Below are 20,989 nucleotides of genomic sequence, written 5' to 3'. Positions count from 1 at the left end.
TCCTCGCGGAGCCTCGCAGCGCGTGACGGCACCCGCAAGGCAGCCTGGGACTTGTAGTCTTTTTGTTTTTGCTGGATTGTGTATTCCTAGCCAGTGATCGGGCGGGAGCTCCGCTCTCCTTCGCAGCAGAAAACATCCAGGCAAAGCTGTTGAGTCGGGAGGCTGATATATTCAGCAGAATGTTCTGCAGCAGCTACTGTGTGCAGGCCGCCGCATCAGGTGACTTGGAAATTTTAACTGTTGCGGTTTGCCTTTCTCAGAGTGCCAGAAGAAGGGTGGAATGGACATAGTTCTTTTCACATCCAGGAAGAGTTTGTAGATTAAATGCTTCCTTCCTTCTAGGAAAGTGTTTGTTTTCTTTTGCTAGTGATTAAACTTTGAGGTTAATGGGCTATAAAAATCTACGGTGAAGGAACAAGGAAGAGGGTGGAACTTCAGAGAAGAGGCAGTTTTGGGAGGGTGGAGAGTGGAGAGCCCCGACAGGAGGCAGAGAAAAGTCTGGGACAGCTAGGGCTTGGTTTCCCCTTCCAGGCAAAGAGAAAGAAACGGCTCTGGCTCCCACTGCAGTCGGTCCCAAGTCCCAGATGTGGCAAGGAAATGATCAACAGCCGCAGGCCTGAGGAACCTCTCAAACGGGTTCCTGCTCCTGCGCAGACCTTCGGGAGGGCCTCCTGCCTTCTTGTAGTGTCATGTAAGACCACAAAACCTGAAGCATCCCAGCTGGGGCGAGGTGGGCCGGCCAAATGAAAGTAACTTGTCCCAATTAAGGAAATGTGCTGCTTTGTGTACACTCCTACGTTTGGGGATGAGATTTATACCTGCCATACTGAGGTGCAAGGTGGGCCAGGCCTCACAGTGAGATTTAAGAGTTCAAACTCCTCCAAGATGGACAGCTGAGGGAGTGACAGATTCCTTAGGAAGATGAGAGAATCTTCCTAAGGGAGATGGCGTTTGAGATGGGTCCTGAGGAATGGGAGAATTTCCATGGGTTGGGGATCAGGATAGATGGAGGGAACAGGCCAGTTGTATAGATTTATAGATTTAAGCAAAGCCCTAGAGGTGGGACCATGCAGGGCAAGGCAGGGAAATGGGAAGTGGTTTAGTGACAGTGCTGAATGGGATTTTGGAGGTGATGAGATCGGAAAGGGGCCTTGCCAGCCAAATTTGGACTTTATCCTTCATCCTGGTGAGGCAGCTTAGTAAGAAGCTGGGGAAATTCCTTGGCAAGTGGAATAGGAAAACTGAGACAGATCACTAAAAACAAAAACAAAGACAAAACTAGCTGAGCAATTTATAGACCGGTACAGAGGGTCACCAGGGAGGAAGGCCCCCTGGTAGGGGGCAAAACTGAGGAAACAAGGACCTCACCCCCAGGGTAACCTCTCCTTCCCTGGCCTCCCTCCCTACAGATCACATCTGGGTCCCGGTTGTATGGGGTTGGCCAAGGTTGGCCAAAATGTTCATTTAGTTTTTTTCCGTATGATGGCTGTAGCAGCTCTTAGTTGTCTTTAACTTAATTCAGGACAATTTTTTTTTGTGCAGCCATTTTAATATTGAAGATGGAAGAAAATATGCAACATTTTTGGCCTGTTATCCTTTATTATTTCAAGAAAGGTAAAAATGCAACTGAAATGCAACACAAGACTTGTGCAGTGTATGGAAAAGGTGCTGTGACTGATCAAACATGTTACAAGCAGTTTGTGAAATTTCTTGGTACTACTGACATTTTAGCCAAATAATTCTTTGCTGTGGGGCTGTCCATGCTTTGCAAGATGTTTAGAAGCACCCCTGGCCTCTACCCACTTGAAGCCAACAGCAGGAGATAGCTGACATATGGTGAAAATGAAAAATATGTCTTTTAATTTCCAGAAGAAAGTAAATGAACTTTTGGGTCAACCCAATATTTCAGCTCAGGCCCAGAAAAGCAGACCAGCAATGCCACCAGCTGCGCTGAATAAGGACACCCTGCCCTGGCCCTGACCACCCCAAGGCAGGCCAGAACCCCGAGAGGACACACCTGGGAAGCTGATGATACGTCCCCTGAAGATGAACATTGGGCAATGCTGAACAACTACCTTGTCCTTTTACAGTACCTGCCTGGGATAATGGAGGAAAAGCCCTTTAAAATTACTCATGGGGATTAAAAAAATCATAAAGATCAATAAAAATAGGCAAGAAACTTGTTGGAGAAAGAGAGAGAGAAAATATGACCAGAAGTATGTGTAGTGGGGGTAGGAGTCAAAAGGAGAAGTGAAGGAGGGAGGGACGGTTGCTTGTTTTAGGCTTCTACCTGGAGCCATTAGGGAAATGGAGGTGGTCTGGAAAGAGGGTCGTGGAGTGGGGCTGCAGAATAAACAGCCCCAGCTGCACCTCAGGATGGTGAGGAAACAGCCACCAGGACTGGCCTGAACCCGGAGGAACATTCTGGAGGTGCCACCTCTGCGGTCGTTGGGGATGAGTAAACCAGGAGTCAGGAGGTGTGGATTCTCATCCAGGTTTTTACCACCTTGAGTGAGTTATGTCACCGGTGGGCCCAGGTTCTTCCTCAAAAAGGAGGGCTGGACTACTGCCGGCGCTCTGCGTGAGTGGGCCTGGCACCCACGTTCATTCTGCGCCCTCAGTTCTTGCTGGGCTTCTGGGATCTCGGTCACTATGGCCCTCTGCAGGAGCACACACCAGGGATGTAGGGCCGTGTGGCCTCCTGAAGGGCGTCCACATCCTGGTTCCCATGAGACCTCGTTCTACAGAAGGAACCACACGGGCTCTACTGTCCTTCTGGGCTTCGGGGCTCAGGGCTGCTTACTCTTTGTGACCCACTCAGCTTCTCTCTGTCAGATCAGCCCTCGTCCCCAGCTGGATCACTGTTGTGGGGTGTGTGAGCTTTGGCAAGGGGTGGGGACAACTTGCAGTTGCACTGACACACGAGATGCAACAGGGACACCTCCTGGCCAGGCCACCCCGTTCCCTGCCGGTCACTTCACCGGACTATCTGTCGTCACAGCCATGGCCCCAAACCTTGTTCTTCCTCAGGGATCAGGGGTGGGGCATCCATGTCTTCCCTTGGAGCCCTGGCACCAGTGCTGGGAGATGGGGACCAGGTCAGGGAGGGTGGCGGTGGCACTGTGCTCTGCGGCCATGGCTTTGGAGAGGGGAGCACGCGCTCAAGAGGAACAGAGTGTGGGGACCCAGGCTGGCTCAGCTAAGGGAGACATGGCACGAACTTTTACCACACGAGTTTATTTAAATAAAAGTGAACACATACGCAGGCTGGGTGGCCCAAGGGGGCAGGGGTGGAGGGCCGCTGGATGGGAGGCAGACGCACAGAAGGGTCTGAGGGAGTCTGTGTGGCATGAATGGGCTGCGGAGGGGTGGCTGGGGGCCTCAGGGCAGTGCTGGCCTTTGGGGCTGGGGAAAGGGTGGTTGGGGGGGTGACTGGTGCCAGGAGGTCATGTTCATCCCTTGCATGCTCCCCTCCCGCTCCCTGACCACCGGGCCCTTGGCACCCCCACCTCAGTCCCCTGATCCCTCTCCTGACATCAGCCTTCCCCTCAGCTACTGGGGAGTCAAAAGACAAAATAAATAAGAATCAGTGAGTCCTGCCATGGCCCAGCAACAGGGGAGGGGAGCCAAGCCAAGCACACTGCCCTGGAGCCCGTGCTGTGAGCCCTGGGAAAAGAACAGGTAAAGTGCAAGGAAAATCCAGTAAGTAAAAATATACCAATGACTTTGTCAAATATACAGCTGCTGGCTGTCAGGGGAGCGGGCGGCTGGCTGGGGCAGGTGGCAGGAGCACCCTGGGAAGTGTTGGCTGACACAGCATAGAGACAATGGAAATAAATAGGGGTGGGGAGTGGGCAGGCATCCCACCCACTGGGCCAGGGCCTCTGCCTGCCCACCTGCCCCATCCCCTCGAGCCCCGCTTGCCTGACTCCCCAATGCTGCGGCACTGACACAAAGCACCGGGCCGACTGGCTGTAAGGGAAGGATTATAATGTGGGAGAGGGGAGGGGAGGCGTGCAGTCGGCCAGGGCTAGGGCCGCCCTCAGTACTCGTCCTGGTCGTCTTGTTGGTGTTCCTCAATCTCATCGTCCTCGGGGGGTGCAAATCCTTCCTGGAGGTGGGAAGGGAGCGGAGATGATCAGGCAGGCAGGCAGGCCAGGCCGAGCATGTGGGCTTGTATAGGGAAGCTGGGAGCAAGGGCCCGAGTTCTAGTCCGACTTTCCCTGCTAGTGCTCTCTGTAACTTGGGCTTGTGACTTCAGCTCACTCTCATGTGTCCATCCTCTCCAAGGCTCCTAGTCGTAGGGCCGGTTGGGCTGGGGGCGGGCTCAGTGGGCCCAGGACAGGAGCAGGTGAAAGGCAGAGCTCACCTCAGTGGCATAGAGAATGCTGATGATGCCCGAGATGACAGGGCTGTTCTCACTTTCGTGTTCCTGGCAGATGAGCTCGATGTCCCGAAGTTTGCTGAAGTAGAAGTCGCGCTCCTTCTCCAGCCCATCCACCGTCAGCTTCAAGTCCAATAGCTGCTTGGGGCGAAGAAGGCGTTCGAGCCAGAGCTCCCCTCCCCAGGCTCCCCTTCCTGCCCCGACACCCCAGGGGCCTGGCTGTGGAGGCAGGGTTGTCTCAGCCCCCCTGGCCCGCCCCCTCACCTGCTGGTTGAGTTCGAGAATTTGGGCATCGGTCTCATGGCCGCCGTTTCGGGCTGATGGGGGATTCTTCCGGAGGATGCAGGGCGGGGCCACGTTGCTCAGTCGGCCAGAGGTCTGCATGTTTTTGGGGCCTGTAGGGGACGTCCTCTGTGGAACTGCCCAGGGGAGAAAATTAGGAGGGGCCCATGTGAGCCCATGGCTCAGGTGGCAGGGGACAGCCTGGTGTGACGAGTGCAGGGGCAGGCCTCTCCAGAAGGCAGGCACGCATGCCCTCCCCTCCTCTCCCACTTGGGGGCATCTACATCTAGGCCTCAAGCCACAGCCACACTTGACACCACAGCAGCTGGGCAGCCCTGCGGCAAGCCTGGGGACAGCAGGGACTGCAGGGAGTACACAAGGAGTGAGGCGCGGGGAGAGAGGAGAGCGGGTGTGAGGGAGACATGAAGGGTAATGGGGTGGGGAACTTGGGGATTGGGGCTGGGAGGGTTGGGGGCCCTCTTGGACTGACCGCTGAAGCCTGAGGGACAACAGCTGGGGCTCGAAACTAGCGCCCGCTGGGTCTCCCCTGACAGATGCCTCAGCCCAAAGCCACCCATGCAGGTGACCTTGGACTGCTGGGACGGGAGGAACAAAGGAAACCTGCCCCTGCCCCCGTCTCTCCGGGGCTCAGGGTGGGCTCTGTGCTTGTCGGGCCTGCCTCGGGGAACAGCATGCTGTGACCACTTGTCCTCCAGCCGGACAGCTCCTAGACAGAGCAGGCTCCTTCCAGTGCAAAGCAAGCAGGTGAGAGGGGGCCGGCCCGGCGGGGTGGCAGCGCAAACAGGAGGGCTCTGCTATGACGGGTTCAGATGCGGGCTGGGACACGCCTCTCCCAGGCTCTCCCAGCCCCCGTCCCCCAAAGGCCCTATTACTTCATTCCCTTCTCCCCTGGAGCCCGTGTTTTCAGAGACTCATCTCCTGAGGACTTGGGGCTGTGGGCCTTTGGAATGGGGGAAGTTGCAAACACGCTGGCAAGCTCCAGTGCCCAGGCGTCCAGTGGGCAGGGGCAAGAAGGATGCGCGGCGTGGCACCAGGCCCTGGGCCTGGATGGGCCCGGACAGAGGAACCACGCCACGCGCTGCCCCGTCATCTCGAAGCCAACATGTTAGCTCACGTTACAGGGGGAAGTGCCCTGGGCCCCCACCGCCAGCCGCCACCTTGGCTGGTGCCAGTGGCTCTCCGTTGGGAGCCCTCTCCTCCCTACTGTGACTCCCCCGGGTCTAAGGGGGCAGCAGGCGGCGTCATCTGAACTCCGTGATAACAGTCTCCTCTAGGCTGGCAGGGCCGGGCCGGGTGGCCCAGGAGGCACTCCTGGCTGCAGAGCCCTGCCGGCCCGGCCCCCCACACTCCCTCCCCCGGCTCGGGCACGTTACCTGCTGTGCCAATGAGTTTCTTGGATTTGTTGAAGATCTGATCACCTGGGTTAGGAGGTGGCGCTACGTCCTGGCCCTGCCGCGCCAGCAGAGGGTTGTATTCCTTTCCATCATAGTTTGCGTCAAAGAATTTCTTAAACCACTGAATAAACTCAAAATTATCTTGGAATTTTCCTTTCACTAATTTCTCTACGGGAATGATCTGAAATAGACCACATAAGCAGAGAACTTCAGGTGCCTGAGGCCGGAGGGCTGCTTCCTCTGCGAGAGGCCGCTGCTCTCCCACAGACAGCCCCCGGCCTCCGGCTTCTCCACCTGGCCGCCCGCCCGGTGGCACCGGAACAGACGGGGAGGCTGCAGGCCCCTGCCTGGAATCCAGAGGCAGCTCTCCTCCAGGTGAGGAGAAACTGTGGGGAGGAGTCCCTTGGTGCTGCCGCCTCCATGTGGGGTGGGGGCTGCTGGAACCAGGGGCCTGGGGCCATCGAGGCAGTAGAGTGAGCAAGAGACTTTTCTTGGGCCCTGGAGAAGGAACTTGGTAGGAGCAGTATACCAAGCCTCAACTGCTGGGATGGATGGGGTCTAGAGAGAAGGAGGGGCAGGAATGTCATCAGGATGGGATGTGAAGTGTAGGGTTTTCCACTGTGCCTTGAGCTGGGGGAACATTCCCTCTGGAGAGCTGGGGGGTAGGGTGGAGAGAGGCGTGAGAGCTGGATGACCCTAGCAGCCCCTTTTGCCCCGCTGGTGGGCCATCTTCTTCCCCAGGGTCACACAGCTCCTCAGGGCCCCTGGGAGCACAGGCACCTACTTTGTCAACACCCATCTTCTTGAAAGCTGCTTGCAGCACCTTGAAGTTGTGGATGTATTCGTGCTCCAGCTTGGCCTGGAACTTCACCTTCCTCAAGTGCACGCAGCCGGGGAAGAGCATGTCCATGAACTGGCAGTAGGCTGCCCCTGTGGGGAAGCGAGGCTGACTGAGGCCGCTCCCCCGCTGAGGCCGCTTGCCTTCCCTTCAGTCAGGCCCTCTTCTGGCTTCCTCCCCCAAACCACCCCTTCTCTTCTTTTCTCTCCTTGTTCTGGGGCTGTGGCCAGTCCTACGTGCAGGACAGACACAGCCAGAATCCCCACGGCATTCCGAGAATAAGGGCAATTACTATTCACTGATGCAATTGCTCTGCACCACAGCAAACGTAATGTAATCTAACAGCGATCCCAGGGAGATGGGTGATATAATGTCCCTTTTACAGGTGGGAAAACTGGGGCCTAGTGAGGTGCAGTGCCTCACCCAGGGTCGTACCACAAGAAGAGCTGAGACTCGGACCCAGAGTGGCTAGAGGACCCTCGTGCTGGTAACCTCTGGCTTCACTGCCTGTCCCTGCGGCCCTGGCCCTCCTGCAGCCTAGACACGGAGACCCTGACTAGGTTAGGGCTCTGCGGCTCTCCTCCTTAATTTTAGTTACAAGTGACATTCTCCGCTGTGGCTCCCGCCTTTCCTCCTCCTCCCTCCAGCAGGGCCCACTTCCCCCACTCCCAGACTCCTACCTGAACAGAGCTGCTCTATCTTGGTGTAGTTGAGGTGCAGGGAGTCGTTGACCCATGCAAGCATATCATGGCGACTCAGATTCTCACTGGTCACAGATGTGGAGTACACATTGACGGCCATACCCCAGCTGCAGAGAAAGGAGAATGGCAAGGTCAGCACCAGGGGACTCGTGCTGGGCTTTAGCTGTAAGGAGAGCGGGTGACCCCTGGGGAAATGAGCAGCGTCTCCCTGCAGACAGCCCTGCAGGTTCCCTCCTGGAGAGGGGCATTACCTCTTCATTCTTTAAACATTTGGTGACTGTCTCCTAGATACCAGGGTGTGCTAAGAACTACTGCAACAGAATTAAGTGAAGTGGTCTCTACCTTCGAGGAATTTACAGACAGGCAAACCCCCACAGCAGGGCACATACGAAGTTCAAAGATGGCACAAAGAAGGGGGTGATCGCTTCTGACTGGCAGGGCTGGCAAAGGATTCCAAGTGGAGATATTGGAGCAGGGAAGGAGCAGGAATTTTCCGAACACACAAAGGGATGGGGTACAAGGGCACGGCAGGCCCCACGAACCAGCAAGAACAAAGAAACTGCTTATTCCAGGGCTGCGAGTTGCTCAGCAGGGATGGGGAGCAGGTTCTGTGTTGGGGTGGGGCACAGCGAGGCTGGCAGGGAGGATCTCGAAGGGCTTTGTCTGCTGTGAGGAGCAGTTTGGGCTTTCTGTTTAGAAAACAGGGAGCCATTAGAGGTGTTTAAGCAGGTGTATCCCTGCCAGATCTGTGTTTTAGCAAGCCGGCTAACCTCTGCCTGACTTCAGATCCCGTGTTCCTGGGTCTGCTAGCTGACCCAGGGGCACCTAGTTTCTGCTTGTCCAGAATCTTCCCTTACAACATGCTTCTGCTGCTGTAGTCAGTATCCCCTGTCACTACCAGTCACCCAGTCACCATGTTGGAGACCTGTGGGGTCATCCTAGAGAGCCTCCTCTTCCTCATCCTGGTATCTAATCAAGTCCTACAACTCTGCCTTCCCAAAGGCCCTGCTCTTCGCCACCTCTCCTGCTGCCTCGGGGCTATGCAGACATTCTCTCTGGCCAAGGTCATGGAGACCCCCCCCGAAGGCCATCCAGACTCCCGTCTCCCCCAGCCCTCCCTGCCACTACCGCAGTCAGCAGGTATCTAAAAGCAGCCCCGGCCTCATCCCTCCCCAGCTTAAAGCCCTGCAATCAGCAGTCACGCACGAAACGCCCAGTGGCCAGGTCTGCCTCGCAGACTTGAACTCGTTCACACTCATACTGATGGAAACATTTTTGAATCAGTGCCCGATATTTTAAAGTTGGGCTGTTTCACACAAACAATTTGGGATTTCCGGCTGCTTTTGGCGATCCTGGACCTATGCTCCCTGCACAGCAACCTATTTTGGAGCTGAGCGGAGGCACCCGCTCTGGCTAACGGGTGGGAGCCCCTCCCCCAATCTCCCAGCAAAGGCCAAGTGTCAGTGCTGTTTATCACTGACGTGCACTGTCAGGGGAAGAGGGGAGTCTCTCTTGTAACTAGACTTTATCAGGAGCAGAGACACAGAACACAGACCGAAAGGACTGTGTACTTGAGAACTGTGACGGTGTGTAGTTCTGGAGTGAAGACTGTTTCTGGAGGTTTACTATGCAGAGTGTCCCAGAAGGAACAACACACCCACTTCCCTGCCCCCAGCTATTGGGCTCCTTCATCCAGTCTGGTCTGGAGTCGAAGGTGAGCGACGCAGAGCCTGCCCCGCGCACTCCAGACGCTTTCACCAGGACAGCACCTCAGACTCTCCTGCAGAGACGTCCCTCCCCGCAGGCGGGACGAAGCCCAAGCATATGCGTGTGTCTGACTATATGTGCTATCTATTACCATATATAATAGGCCGCCTGTATATAACTGTGTAACACACTATATAATACCCTATGTAGAATGCATATATGTTTACACACACACACACACACACATACACACACACACACACATTATATCACTGTAATTACAAACACACCGCAGGTGATGCTGGTGCACAAGCAGACCAGGTATTAGAACCACAGTCCTCATCTGACACTAGGAACAGAGCCCCTGTCTCTACTCAAGACTAGCTCAGGTTCACCACGTGACACCGTCTCTGCTCTGGTTGGGGGTGGTTTTTGGCTCAGGAGGACTCATCCGAGGCACCCAGGGGTCTCCAAAAGGATTCTCTGCCACACTCACTCGAAGGCCCTGCCCTGGCCAGGCAGCTCAGCTGGCTACACTGGTCTGGATACGCCAAGGTTTTGGGCTGAATCCTGGGCAGGGCACACACGGGTCAACCGAGAAACATTAAGTGGGACAACGAATCGATGTTTCTCTCTCTCTCCCTTCTTTTCTCTTTCTAAAATCAATTTGTTAAGAAAAGGTCACTAAGCATGCAGCTTTCTCATTCCCTTGACCCTCATCACGCTGGGAGGGCAGGATGCCCTTTAATTCTCCTCTTGGAGACCCGGCCCTGGAAAGACAGCCACATTATGGCCAGCAGGTGGCAGCGAGGGCCTGAGCAAAGACTCCTTCAAACACTCCCCACCTTCCACAGGCCAGCCCCTCTCCCTAGCTCCACGGAGGAGAAGAGAGCCCTGCATTTGACCTGGTCCCCCAGAGAGGGAGCCTGGTGGGGTCAAAAGTGGTAGGGTCAAAGGTGGCAGTGCCAGGGGCAGGGCCTGAGAGGAATACTCCCAGCTCGGGGAGGAGCTGGACCAGCTGGGGCGGCTAAAGATTCTGGACTGAACTAAACCAATTTCCCCGTGCCCCAAAGCCACGTGTTAAACTTATCAACGGGTCCAACTTCTGAGGACTTTTTTTTAAACTGGAGGCTGACTTAGGTGGAGACTTAAACCAGATCAGCCTCTGGGGGCAGAGGTTTATAAAGCATTGGTCCAAGCACCTGGCCCTAAGTGCGCCAGTTGCCTCCAATTAGAGTGGAGACATAGTCTGAAAAGACTGTTAAAGTTAACGTACCCATTACCAAGGGCCGCGTCCCATTCCCTGAGATAGTGGGAGGCAACCCAGGGCTGCTCCGGTGGGGTCTGCGGGCCAGGCCCTGTGTGTCCACCGTCACCTCTGGCTCATGGTGACTGTCGGGAGAAACAGCCCTGATCTGGTTGTGACATGTGGTCCTGTAGGGCACCTGAAAACCCCGTTCAGGATCAGACTGAGGATGCGACCTCGGGAAGAGCCTGCTTGGCGGGGTCTTGACTGCTGTCGGGTGTGCAGTCACGGGAAGGAAAGGCTGAGGAGGACAATCTGGTGGCACTGTGAAGCATGTCCCCAGTGAGGACCACAGGGGTCATGGTGCCTTCAGCAGGAAAGGTGGAGCTCACGGTCATTCTGTGGCCTGGGGCCTTGAAAATGGTCATGACCGAATCTCACCATCCTGTGGCCAGAAGAGTTTCCAGAGACCATCCAGTTTCTTCCCAGATGTGGAGGGCTGAACTTAGACCTGGACATCTACCTTCCTAAATTATAAATGAGTATGTGTGACTCCAAAACCTCCCATTTCATATTCAAGAACCTTATCATCAGACTAAATCTAGTTTTGGTTCTTTGATTTTAAGTCTTCAGTGGAAAGCTGTCTTCCACAAATATGTCTTTAAGATAATTCAGGGCCCCACAGTTTGCTGATTCTTTGGTCCCTAGAAGACTCCTCTGCAGTCCCCAGGCCTCTGGCCCCCCGCCTGGCGTGGCTATGAAAGGCACATCAGACCCCACAGCCCTGCAGGGGGGCTGGGGCTGCCTCCCGAGGCTCTGGAAGGTACTGCTTAAAGAACAGGCTCTGGCTGGTGCATCTCTCCACACGGGGCCCCTCTCCTTTCTTGGACAGTGAATAAAAACTGCATTCTCTACACTTTTTTCTCTTTGCAAATTCTTTCACAGCCTGCATCACCAAACACCCGAACATTCTGGCGGCCCTTACGGGGACATTCTCTATTCCTCCCTCTCCTCTGCCTCCTGAGACTTGTGAACAGAAGAGCAGGGGGCAGCAGAAGTTCAACCTGGGCTGACCCCCCAACCATGTCTCTGCGAGGTTCAGAGAGAGGACCCCAATCCTCCTCCGTCTCTCTGACTCTGCAGCCCCTTCCTCACCCACCTTCACGGCCAGTGATCACCCAGTTCCAACAGCAGTTTTATTAGCCAAGTCTTTGTCCGGAATGTCATGATCGAAAGAGTCATGCCTGGGCTCTGGATGGCACAAGAAAGCCTTAAGGAATTGAGATTGACTTTCAAACTCAGTAAGAGCCCCTTGGAGAAATGGCCTGGTACCTCGCTTGGTCATGTGGTTTATGGCAGTCTTTCCAGGACTGGAAATTACTGAAAGCAAGAACAGAACTAACCACTCCCTACAGCTGCAGGCAGAAGGTAACGTTGGAACAAACTGGTACAACGCCCCAACAGCCCAGGGGCCACCCCACCCTTCTTTAGTCCAATTATCATCCAACAAAAGCTCAAAGCTCTAACTCTTCCATGCTGGTGTATCTCTCCACACTGTGCCCCTCTACTTTCTTGAATAGAAACTTTATTCTCTAAAAAAAAAAATCAAAATTAAAATAAGAATACATGGCTCTCTAGTCAGACCACCTGGGTTTCACTCTGGGCTCTACTAAATCCCAACTGTTTGACATTGGGCCTCAGCTTCCCCATCTATGAAATGGGAACAGTAGCCCTGACCAGTGTGGCTCAGTAGGTTGGGCGTGGTCTGGCAAACCAAGGGGTTGCTGGTTTGATTCCTGGTCAGATCACAAGCCCAGATTGCAGGGTTGGTCCCCGGTCCGGGCATGTATGAGAAGCAACCGATCAATGTTTCTCTGTCCCATCACTCTTTCTCTCCCTCCCTTCCCCTCTCTCTAAAAAGAAAACAAAGAAGTTAATTAATTAGCTTTAAAAATGGGAACCATAACAGACCCCACCTCATGGAGCTGTTACGAGGATTAAGTAAGCCATAGACACAAAGTGCTCAGCCGAGCCCGGTACATAAGTGTCTGGTAAGTGTCATCAGCAATTCCTGGGACAGACTGAGAATCCGAGGGCGCTTGTTTGAGAAGCAGGTGCCCAAGACACATCCGGGTTTGAGTGTCCAAGATGCCAACCCAGAAGGGAGACAGACTATACACACTGTGCCTTTCTCACTCTCTCTGCCTGGAAAGAGCTGTCCAGGCTCCTGGACGAAGGCCTGTGACCACCATACCCCCCCAACTCCCGGTTTCCCGTAGATTCCGCTCAGTATATGCCGTCCTACCGGCCAGAAGAACTGGAGCAGCGGCTGAGGGATCAGAGGAGGAACTCTGTGGAGCCTGCCAAAACGTTTCGGGCTCCTGACGGGGGCTATGCCCATTGTCACTGGGCTACCCCTTCCTGTCCAGACCCAGAGCGGCTAAAGTCACCTGTCTGGAAAATATGCAGAATTGCTAGCCCTTGCCCTCCTGGGTCACACATCCAGGTTATTCTAGGGCTGTGCGGAGGCAGTGTGTGCTGGCAGGGGTGAAGGGTTCTGAGGGCCTGGAGGAGCCAGGCGGGCGGGTCACAAAGCCCTGGCAGACCCAGCCAATCACCCTCTCCTCACCGCTGAGCAAAGGCCTGACTCATAGGGAGGCCTTACTCCGGCCTCTTGGAGCTGAATTAGTCAAAGGCAGGGAGGGGGCAGGTGGGGTAGTTCTGGGCTCCCAGGGAACCAGCATGCCCACCCGGCAGGGAGCTGGGGGGTGTGGATTCCAGTGGGGACTGGAGCTTCTCCACGATTCTGTTCCCAGAACACTTTCAGGCTGTGTAGCTCTTCCTTGAAATCCTGAACCCCGCTGAGGTCAACAACGAGTCCTGGACATGACCTGCCCAACAACGATCTGAACTCTTAAGGAGGCTTTCGCAGGCTGGTCTGGGTGTTGCAGCCACTCCTGTCCCGCGGAAGGAGTCCTTCGGGAAGTTCTGGCCGGACTGCTGGAGCTGAGCACAACTCCAAGGGTTAAGGGAAACCCAGGGGGGGAGTAAACAGAATTTCTCACTTGCTAAAGCTAATCTGCTTTAGGAGGGTCCTTCTAGGTGGGCAGACAGTATGGTAAAGCTTTCTTCCTGAGGACTCTCCACCGGAGATCTAAGTTCCCCAAACACCCGCTAGGTCGGCACACTTCCAGGATGGGAGCCATCTGTCAAACCAAGGCGACCAGCAGCAGACTCCTGCAGGCCGTGCTGTGCGGTGAAGGGAGGTTTAATGGCAGATGATGTGGCTTGGCTGGCAGCAGGCTCTGCCACTTACTGGCTGTGAGACTCCGAGCAAGTAATTTGAGGTTTCCACTGAGAATCGGAGTGATGCTACTGTTGAGCACAGGGTTGTCGTGAGGTTAAGGAGGGACCCGGTCTGAGGGAGGCAGAGGTTCACCAGCATGCCGACTTTGGGGGTTGAGCAACCTTTACAGCAGGAGAGAATTTTCAAGAGAGGGGAAAGGAGGGAGAGAAACATTGATGTGTGAGACAAACATCTATGGTTATGGTTGCCTCTTAAACGTCCCCAACTGGGGTCCTGGACCGACTGGGAGTTGAACCTGCAACCCTTCAGTTCGCAGGCTGGCGCTCAGTCTACTGAGCCACACCAGCCAGGGCTGACTGGCATATTGACTCACATTCTTCTCTCCAGCACCCTGGACAAACTCCCTACAAACCTCTGATCAGGGTCCTCAGCAGGGACAGGCTTGGCTTTCAGCCATGGCCTTCAGGCAGAAAGACAGCTGAGCTTTTGGAGTTTTGTTGCCTATTTCTTTAAATAGCCCTGGCTCAGGGCCCTGCACACAATAGCTGCTCAGGAAATATTTGTTGAATGAATGAATGGATGGATGGGGGAGGTTCAACCACAGTGTGGGGTTTCAGGTCATAGGTGGGCTCAGAAAGGGTGGTTTTCTGGCCTCACTTCTTGTTTGTCAACCCGAGGAGAAGGGAGGAGAGTAGAATACCAGCTGTGCTCTCTGGCCACATAACCAGACACAGCACGCAGCCCCTGGACGCTCCAGGAGAGATTTACTCTGACTCAGGGAAAAGAAACTGTGTAACAAGGGGCTGCCGGGCACCTCAGAGCAGGTTTAGGATGGTTCTCAGAACAGAACTTGTTAATCTGCTGGGAGCCCGCCTGGGGCAGGACAGAGAGGGGGAGCCCCTCTGCCCCTGGCCTGCTTTGGGGGGCTGGCCCCTCTGCAGCTGGCCTGAGGACAGAGAGGGAACAGGGCCATGACGTGTCGGGGGGAGAACATTTGTTTCTTCAGCCCCAGTGGGCCTGCTGTCCCCTAACGACCCTTCATGCTTCCAAAGCACCCTTCCATGTCTGGGGGCACATATAAGCTGTGTCACATTACTTCCCTTAAAACGATGTTTCTCCAGACTGTGTGGCTTACAGTTGTCATCTCGTAAAGTGGTGCGTTTGCCCTTCCTCTGAAACAGCTGGACTCATCATTGTTCAGCCTTCTTTTCCTTGACCCCAGGCCCAGCCCTTCTCTGCTCTCATAGCTCCCCCACTCCACGGCCACTCCCTTTCAGAAACCTCCAGTTTTATTTCCTTGCCTTTTTGGCAGACTGTTCAGATAAACCTTTAACCTTTCCACCAGAGGGTCTACTCTGGCGTCATCCAGAACAGATGTGACCAAGTTGGGTGTTAGGTTCTCTGTCCTCTCTCTCACCTCTGAGACTCCGCCCACCCGCCTGCCCTGCAGGAGGCAGGAGGCCCCTTTAGCAGTGAAGTTCATGGAGGGCACCTGAAGGCTTCCCGGCTTCCCACAGCTTCTCTCTCCATCAGCCACGGTGCCGAAGTTCCCACCACAAATGCCAGTCTTGTGGATTATAGTGCTTGTCTCCAAAGAGCCTTAGTTATCTTGATTTTGCATATAAGGAAATGAAAGCTCTGGGTTCAAGAGACTCGCTCAAGCTCAAGATCAACCACTGGCGAGGCCAGAGCATGAACCCAGGCCTCCGAGCCCAAGCCCTGCAGTCTTTCCAGAGCATCCCACTGTGGCAGGGAGATGGATTCGATCTCGCACAGCCGGAGTGCACGATGGCTCGCTCTGACTGAGGCCCCTGAGCATTAGGAGAAGGAAAAGGAAATTTCAAAGGTTTTCTTCTGCAAGCATTCGCTGAGCACTGACAGTGTGCTAAGCGCTCCATGAGGCACCACGAGGACACCGGGTAATTTTAAGGCACGGTCTCGTCTTTAAAGGGCCTTTGTTTGGCTGAAGATGTAAGTCATTCATGAAACAAGGGACCCCTCGAACCAGACTACGTGAGACACTACACAGTGAAAGTACGTTTGGCCTCTGAGTGCTTCCGGGGAGTGAGTATGAAGGACGAGGGGGGCTGGGTAGTTAGAGGGCTTCTGGGGGAAGAGAAACCTAGTCTGGGTCTTTAAAGGTAACAGAATGTCAGAGAACAGAGAAGAGAAAACGGAAAGTTTGGGACATGGAAAACATGTTTATCATGACTTTTGTTTTTAAAAATGAACATAAAACCAATGATTAAATTGTAGAGGAATGTTAGGGGACAAGATGGGGAGAGGAAGTGGGGGAGGTACTGGTGTTTCAGGAGCCAAGGGAGGGACCAGTCTCAAGGCGGAGGCCACCCACCTTGTTTAATGAAGTTACCAGGCCGTCAGTGGAGAAATGGGCATCAGGTTGTGCAAGAGGTGAAGAAACTCTGAGTCACTTTGCTGGGGTGTGAGCACAGGAGCTAGACCTGCAGACAGTGTAAGGTCAGGACGCTCGCCCATGAGGATGCCGAGGAGGGAGGTCAGGAGTTTGTCGTCAAGGTCGTCTGTGCCCGCTGAAGCACGGCAGGGGGACTGGGCAGGGACTGTGTGCAGGGTGGAGGGCACCTCACTGCTTTCACTGCAGTTTGGAAACGATACACGGATTCATCAAAGCTGTGCTCTTTATCTCGACCTGTCACCCTTCCCCTGTAGAATCCACGTCCTACCCCTGGGTTCCAGGTCTCATCTGTCCAAGGAAGCTTCTGGGCACAACCTCACAGTCTTCCCAAAGCTTCCTATACCTCTGTGTCATGAAGGAAAAGAAAGAACGGGAAAAAATCTAAATATAATGTCTTAACTAAGTTGAATGTTTTAAATACTGATTTACTACTCTGTTTAACTGTGGTTAATCAGAACCCCTTTAGATCTTTGAAGATCACTAAGGCAGGTAGACTAAACAAAATTTATTCCTGAGGACTTAGGAGCCGCAGACTCCCTCACTCTTTCTTGGAGTGTGTGTTCTAGGCGCCGAGCCAGACTCGGGGATCCATACCCAGTCTTGGCCCCTGGGGAATTCATGGACTAGGGTGTGAGCTGGACGAGTGAACAAAACAGCCAAAGTTCAACACGTTACTCTACAGCCCCCGGAGGCGGGAATGGCATGCGGCTTCCCGGGTCAGGGAAGGCTTTGCAGTTTGAGTTGGGTCTTGAAAGAGAAGCTCATCAAGCAAGAGTCAAGAGGAAAGAGGAAGGAGGAAAAAGGAATGGACTGGGAGGGGAAAGCACTATGAATAGTTCGCCCCAGAGTGCATGTTGCAGGCAGAAGGCGACGTGGTTAAAATCCACACACCAGCCGTGCAAGGAGGTCAGGGGCTGGTTCATCCTGGGGGAACTCACCGAGGGGTTTTCCATATGTAGTGTATTTGTAACAATACAAAAATATCTGTAACAATACTACATTTTAAGTAACAGCATAATTTCCAGATTCAAATTACAGCAAATGACATTATAGTGCTTAGAAACTGCATAAGATTTACAATTCTTGAGGCTTTATTTTTGGTAGTAAAAGCTGAAGAGATTCCCAAGTGTGCTGGCAGAAGTCAGGGCCCCTATCAATTTTTATAAACTCTTTATTTTGAAATAATTTAGACACATGATTGCAAAATAGGGCAAAGAATTCCCATGTATCTCCCTTCAGCTTCCCCAGTGACATCTTACGTAACAATTGTTGAGGCCAGGAAGTTGATGTTGGCACATTATCAACTCAGCTACAGACCTGATTTGGATTTCAGCGGCTTTTACATAGCATTTTTTTGGGTGTAGAGTCTGTGAAGTTTTTATCTCATGTACAGATTCACGTAATTGCCCCCCTACTAGGACCCAGAACTGCTCTATACCCTCCATGAAACCCCCTGGTGCCAGCCCACTATGGCCATGCCCCCTGCCAGAGGTTACCCCTGGTAACCACAGGTCAGTTTCCATCGCTATAAGTTTGTAATTTTAAGAATGTTATATAGGCCCTGACCAGTGTGGCCTAATTGGTTGGGTGTCCTCCCACAAAGCAAAAGGTCACCGGTTCAATTCCCAGTTGGGGTACACGCCTGGGTTGTGGGTTTAGTCCTGGATCGGGGCACGTGCAAGAGACAGCCAATCGATGTTTCTCTCCCACATCAATGTTCATCTACCTCCCTCTCCCTCCCTCTCAAAATAAATAACATATTAAAGAAAATAGAATGTTGCATAATGGAATCATACAGTAACTTTCTGAGACTGGCTTTTTGTCCTCAGCACAACACCTTTGAGTTCCATCCAAGTTGTTGCATTAGTTCCTTTTTTACTGCTGAGCAGAATTCCACACTCGGGGTGTCACCTCTCCAGAGGTCAGGGGAAGGTCCCAAAGGGACCACTGAAATAGAACCCTTATCATCTCCTTCCTGGAATCAGAATTCTGGAACTTTCCTCATTTCAGAGAGTGGCAGGGAGGCGCGGGGACTGGACCCACGTCCCCGCGGTGGCACAAGTCCTGCTTGGGTTCGCCCTTCACGCCTCTGTCCGCACATGGTCGTGTGCCTGCATGTGGGGTCGGAGGAATCCTTCTCTCATGCCGACGAGGACCACGCAGCGCAGTTAACTGCTCACTGGACAACGACGACTTCAAAGGGATGTACAGGGATCACTTACTCTTGTGACCACCTCCCCAGGAAACTGCAGCATGTTGCAAAAACAGCTTAATACGATGAAAATTCCCCTGAAATCTACTGGTATTGCCTTCTTGGTCTTCTCTCCGCTACAGATGATGAAGTAGAACTACAAGGCTACCTTACCTGAGGCACAGCAGGTACATCTGGCGTGAGTGAAATGTCGCCTGTGGGGAGGGCTGTTTCAAAAGAGGCCAGACCCCAGGGTACCTCATTCCCAGACAAGCCAGGATGGCCTTGAATTAGGACTAAGATAGGACAAACGATGACTCCACAGTGGCAGATGGACTTTCAAAGTAAGGATGGATGAGCAAGGTACCTGCTCACCAGAAACATCACGAGTGCCCTGCAGTGCCTGTCAGGCGGAGGGACAGGCCAGCCGCCTGAGCGCACAGGGCGCTGTGGTCCTGGCACTTCCAGCCAGAGGTGGGTAAGGGTGGGGGCTCACTGAAGGTCTCAGGGTCCCTGCTCTGGGTCCCTAGTGGTTGCTGGGCACTTCACAGTCTGGTCAGGGCTAGTACAAAGTTAACTCCATGTAATAGTCATAGACGACCACTTAATGATAAACAAAAACCTGTTATTTAGGGTTCAGGGAAATGTACTCTTTTTACTTTCTTGAGAACTTTTAGAATATAGTTTAGGGCCAATTCGATAACATGCCAGGAAGCAAAATCTCAAACGCTTTCTCGAAATATACTCTTTGAAATATGGTTGGTGAGAGTGTAAAATTGTCTTTTGGAGGGCAATTTTGTAAAAAAGAAATTATACTAAAAGCCTTTTGTTTTATATCTTCTTTGATCTTATTTCTACTTCTGGGAATTTTATACTAAAGCAATAATTGTGGGTATGTATGAAGCTTTAGATATAAGCATATTTATAATAATGAAAAACTGGAAACAAGTGAAATGAACAATAATGACTAACTACACAAATCATGGTCCACCTAAACCATACAGCTGCTTAGGAGAGTGAGACTGTTGGAGACTGTACGGCGCGTTGGCACTGCTGGCCGGCTGACTCAGCACCCATTCCCAACACCCCGCTGCCCTGCCTGTCTCCACCGTGGAGGTCAGAGAAAGGAAAAACTTGCCTGCGGAGTCTTCCCAACGCACACGCACACACACCTCTCTACAAAGGGACTCGGGATGGAGAAGAGCTCCCAAGTGGTTCTGATTTGATCTCCAACCTGCTTGAGAACCACTTCCTTCTCCTAACCCCATCACTGATGTAGGGCTTTTCCTTCCCCATTTATTTTTTTCATTGATCTCTTTATATGAGTATAAATTCACAGGATATATTAGTCAAAGGATTATATAATACATTACGACAACTGATTCTGATGTTCACATCGTCCCAGCATCGGCCACTGGGAGTTCCTTCCAGCTGGCCCCCTCCTGACACACCCCCTCCGTTCTCAGAGAAGTCCTTACTTTCTGGTGCAAAAATATGTTCAAGGCTCAACTTATACTTTCCTTGCCTCAGTCTTGGAACAAGCCATTTCTCTAAGGATTCCTGGCCCTTTTTTTTTCTTTAAAGATTTCATTTATTTTTAGAAAGAGGGGAAGGGAGGGAGAAAAAGAAGGAGAAACATTGATCAGTTGCTTCTTATGCACCCCCCAACTGGGCACCGAACCTGCAACCTGGGCACAGACCCTCGCAGGGATTGAACCAGTGATCTCTCACTTTGTGGGATGACGCCCAACCAAATGAGCCATGCTGGTCAGGGCATCCTGGTCCTTGTAGGGAAGAGTGAAAATCACTTTTGAAGACTTAAGCATCATGTTAATATTTATGATAAGAGAACTGAGTACAGTCAGGAAAGAATAAGAAAGAGCCCCCTCTGTGATTATGACCAATAAGCAGGGGTAAACAATTATGAGCTGGATGGAGGCTTTTTAAAAATAGTTTTATTGGAACACAGCCACGCTCACTCATTAACCTATTGCCTACGGCTGCTTCCATTTTACGGCAGCAGAATAGAGACTGTGTGGCTCGCAAAGTGTTAAATATTTACTGTCTGATCCTCATAGAAAATGTCTGCTGACCCTTGCTAACGAGTATCTGTACGTTATAGACAGGATTACCTGTCAGAAGGAATAGTGTGACCCAGAGATACGGCAAATAAGACCAATATGTCTTCCCAGATGTTACAAGGCTGCACCTTTATCAATGCAAAGTAAGCTACGAATCTGGGAAACCTAATACGTCATGACGCAGCCTCTGGTTGTTAAAGGCATTATAGACAGAGGGAGTGGCTACCATGGAGCACAGAAAAAAGGACGGCTGGAAAGTAGAACCATGTTAGTGCAATTTTAACATTGTCCAGTGGAGTGGCACTCTGGCTAGTTGGCATTGGTATTCTGGTCACTAGGACGGTGTCTGTTCCAGTGGAGAGGGGAGAATTAATCAAGCTTGACTACAGTGCAGTTGACATGT

The 20,989-nt window shown here is 52.8% G+C and overlaps 1 protein-coding gene and 1 long non-coding RNA gene across 4 annotated transcripts in view; one reads left to right on the top strand and one right to left on the bottom strand.

Annotated features, from left to right (window-relative positions):
- Positions 1 to 44: 44 nt before the first annotated feature.
- Positions 45 to 3,122, top strand: LOC119050397 (uncharacterized). Of its 2 annotated transcripts, none has more exons than XR_005082737.2 (3): positions 45 to 219; positions 532 to 691; positions 1,543 to 3,122. It is a non-coding gene; the product is annotated as an uncharacterized LOC119050397 (long non-coding RNA). The 2 variants fall into 2 exon arrangements; XR_005082738.2 differs by having other exon boundaries at positions 532 to 730.
- Positions 3,123 to 3,218: 96 nt separating this feature from the next.
- The window catches only part of MAPRE3 (microtubule associated protein RP/EB family member 3), a 41,104-nt gene continuing 23,333 nt past the window's right edge, over positions 3,219 to 20,989 (bottom strand). The window contains exons 2-7 of one of the 2 annotated variants that reach the window (XM_037146705.2): positions 7,600 to 7,727; positions 6,866 to 7,011; positions 6,061 to 6,262; positions 4,649 to 4,803; positions 4,370 to 4,522; positions 3,219 to 4,111 (exon numbers count right to left, since the gene is read on the bottom strand). In XM_037146705.2, coding sequence (XP_037002600.1) covers positions 4,043 to 4,111; positions 4,370 to 4,522; positions 4,649 to 4,803; positions 6,061 to 6,262; positions 6,866 to 7,011; positions 7,600 to 7,720 — 846 coding nt within the window. In that variant the 5' untranslated portion in view covers positions 7,721 to 7,727 and the 3' untranslated portion in view covers positions 3,219 to 4,042. The remainder of the gene's footprint in view (positions 4,112 to 4,369; positions 4,523 to 4,648; positions 4,804 to 6,060; positions 6,263 to 6,865; positions 7,012 to 7,599; positions 7,728 to 20,989) is intronic. The other variant, XM_037146706.2, reaches the window with a different exon arrangement.

The sequence above is a fragment of the Artibeus jamaicensis genome, unplaced genomic scaffold (assembly GCF_021234435.1).
Source record: "Artibeus jamaicensis isolate MK-2021 breed Jamaican fruit bat unplaced genomic scaffold, CSHL_Jam_final contig_465, whole genome shotgun sequence".
NCBI classification, from domain to species: Eukaryota; Metazoa; Chordata; class Mammalia; order Chiroptera; family Phyllostomidae; genus Artibeus; species Artibeus jamaicensis.
Note: the sequence above shows the minus strand (reverse complement) of the source record. Positions and strands in the feature narration are given on the sequence as shown.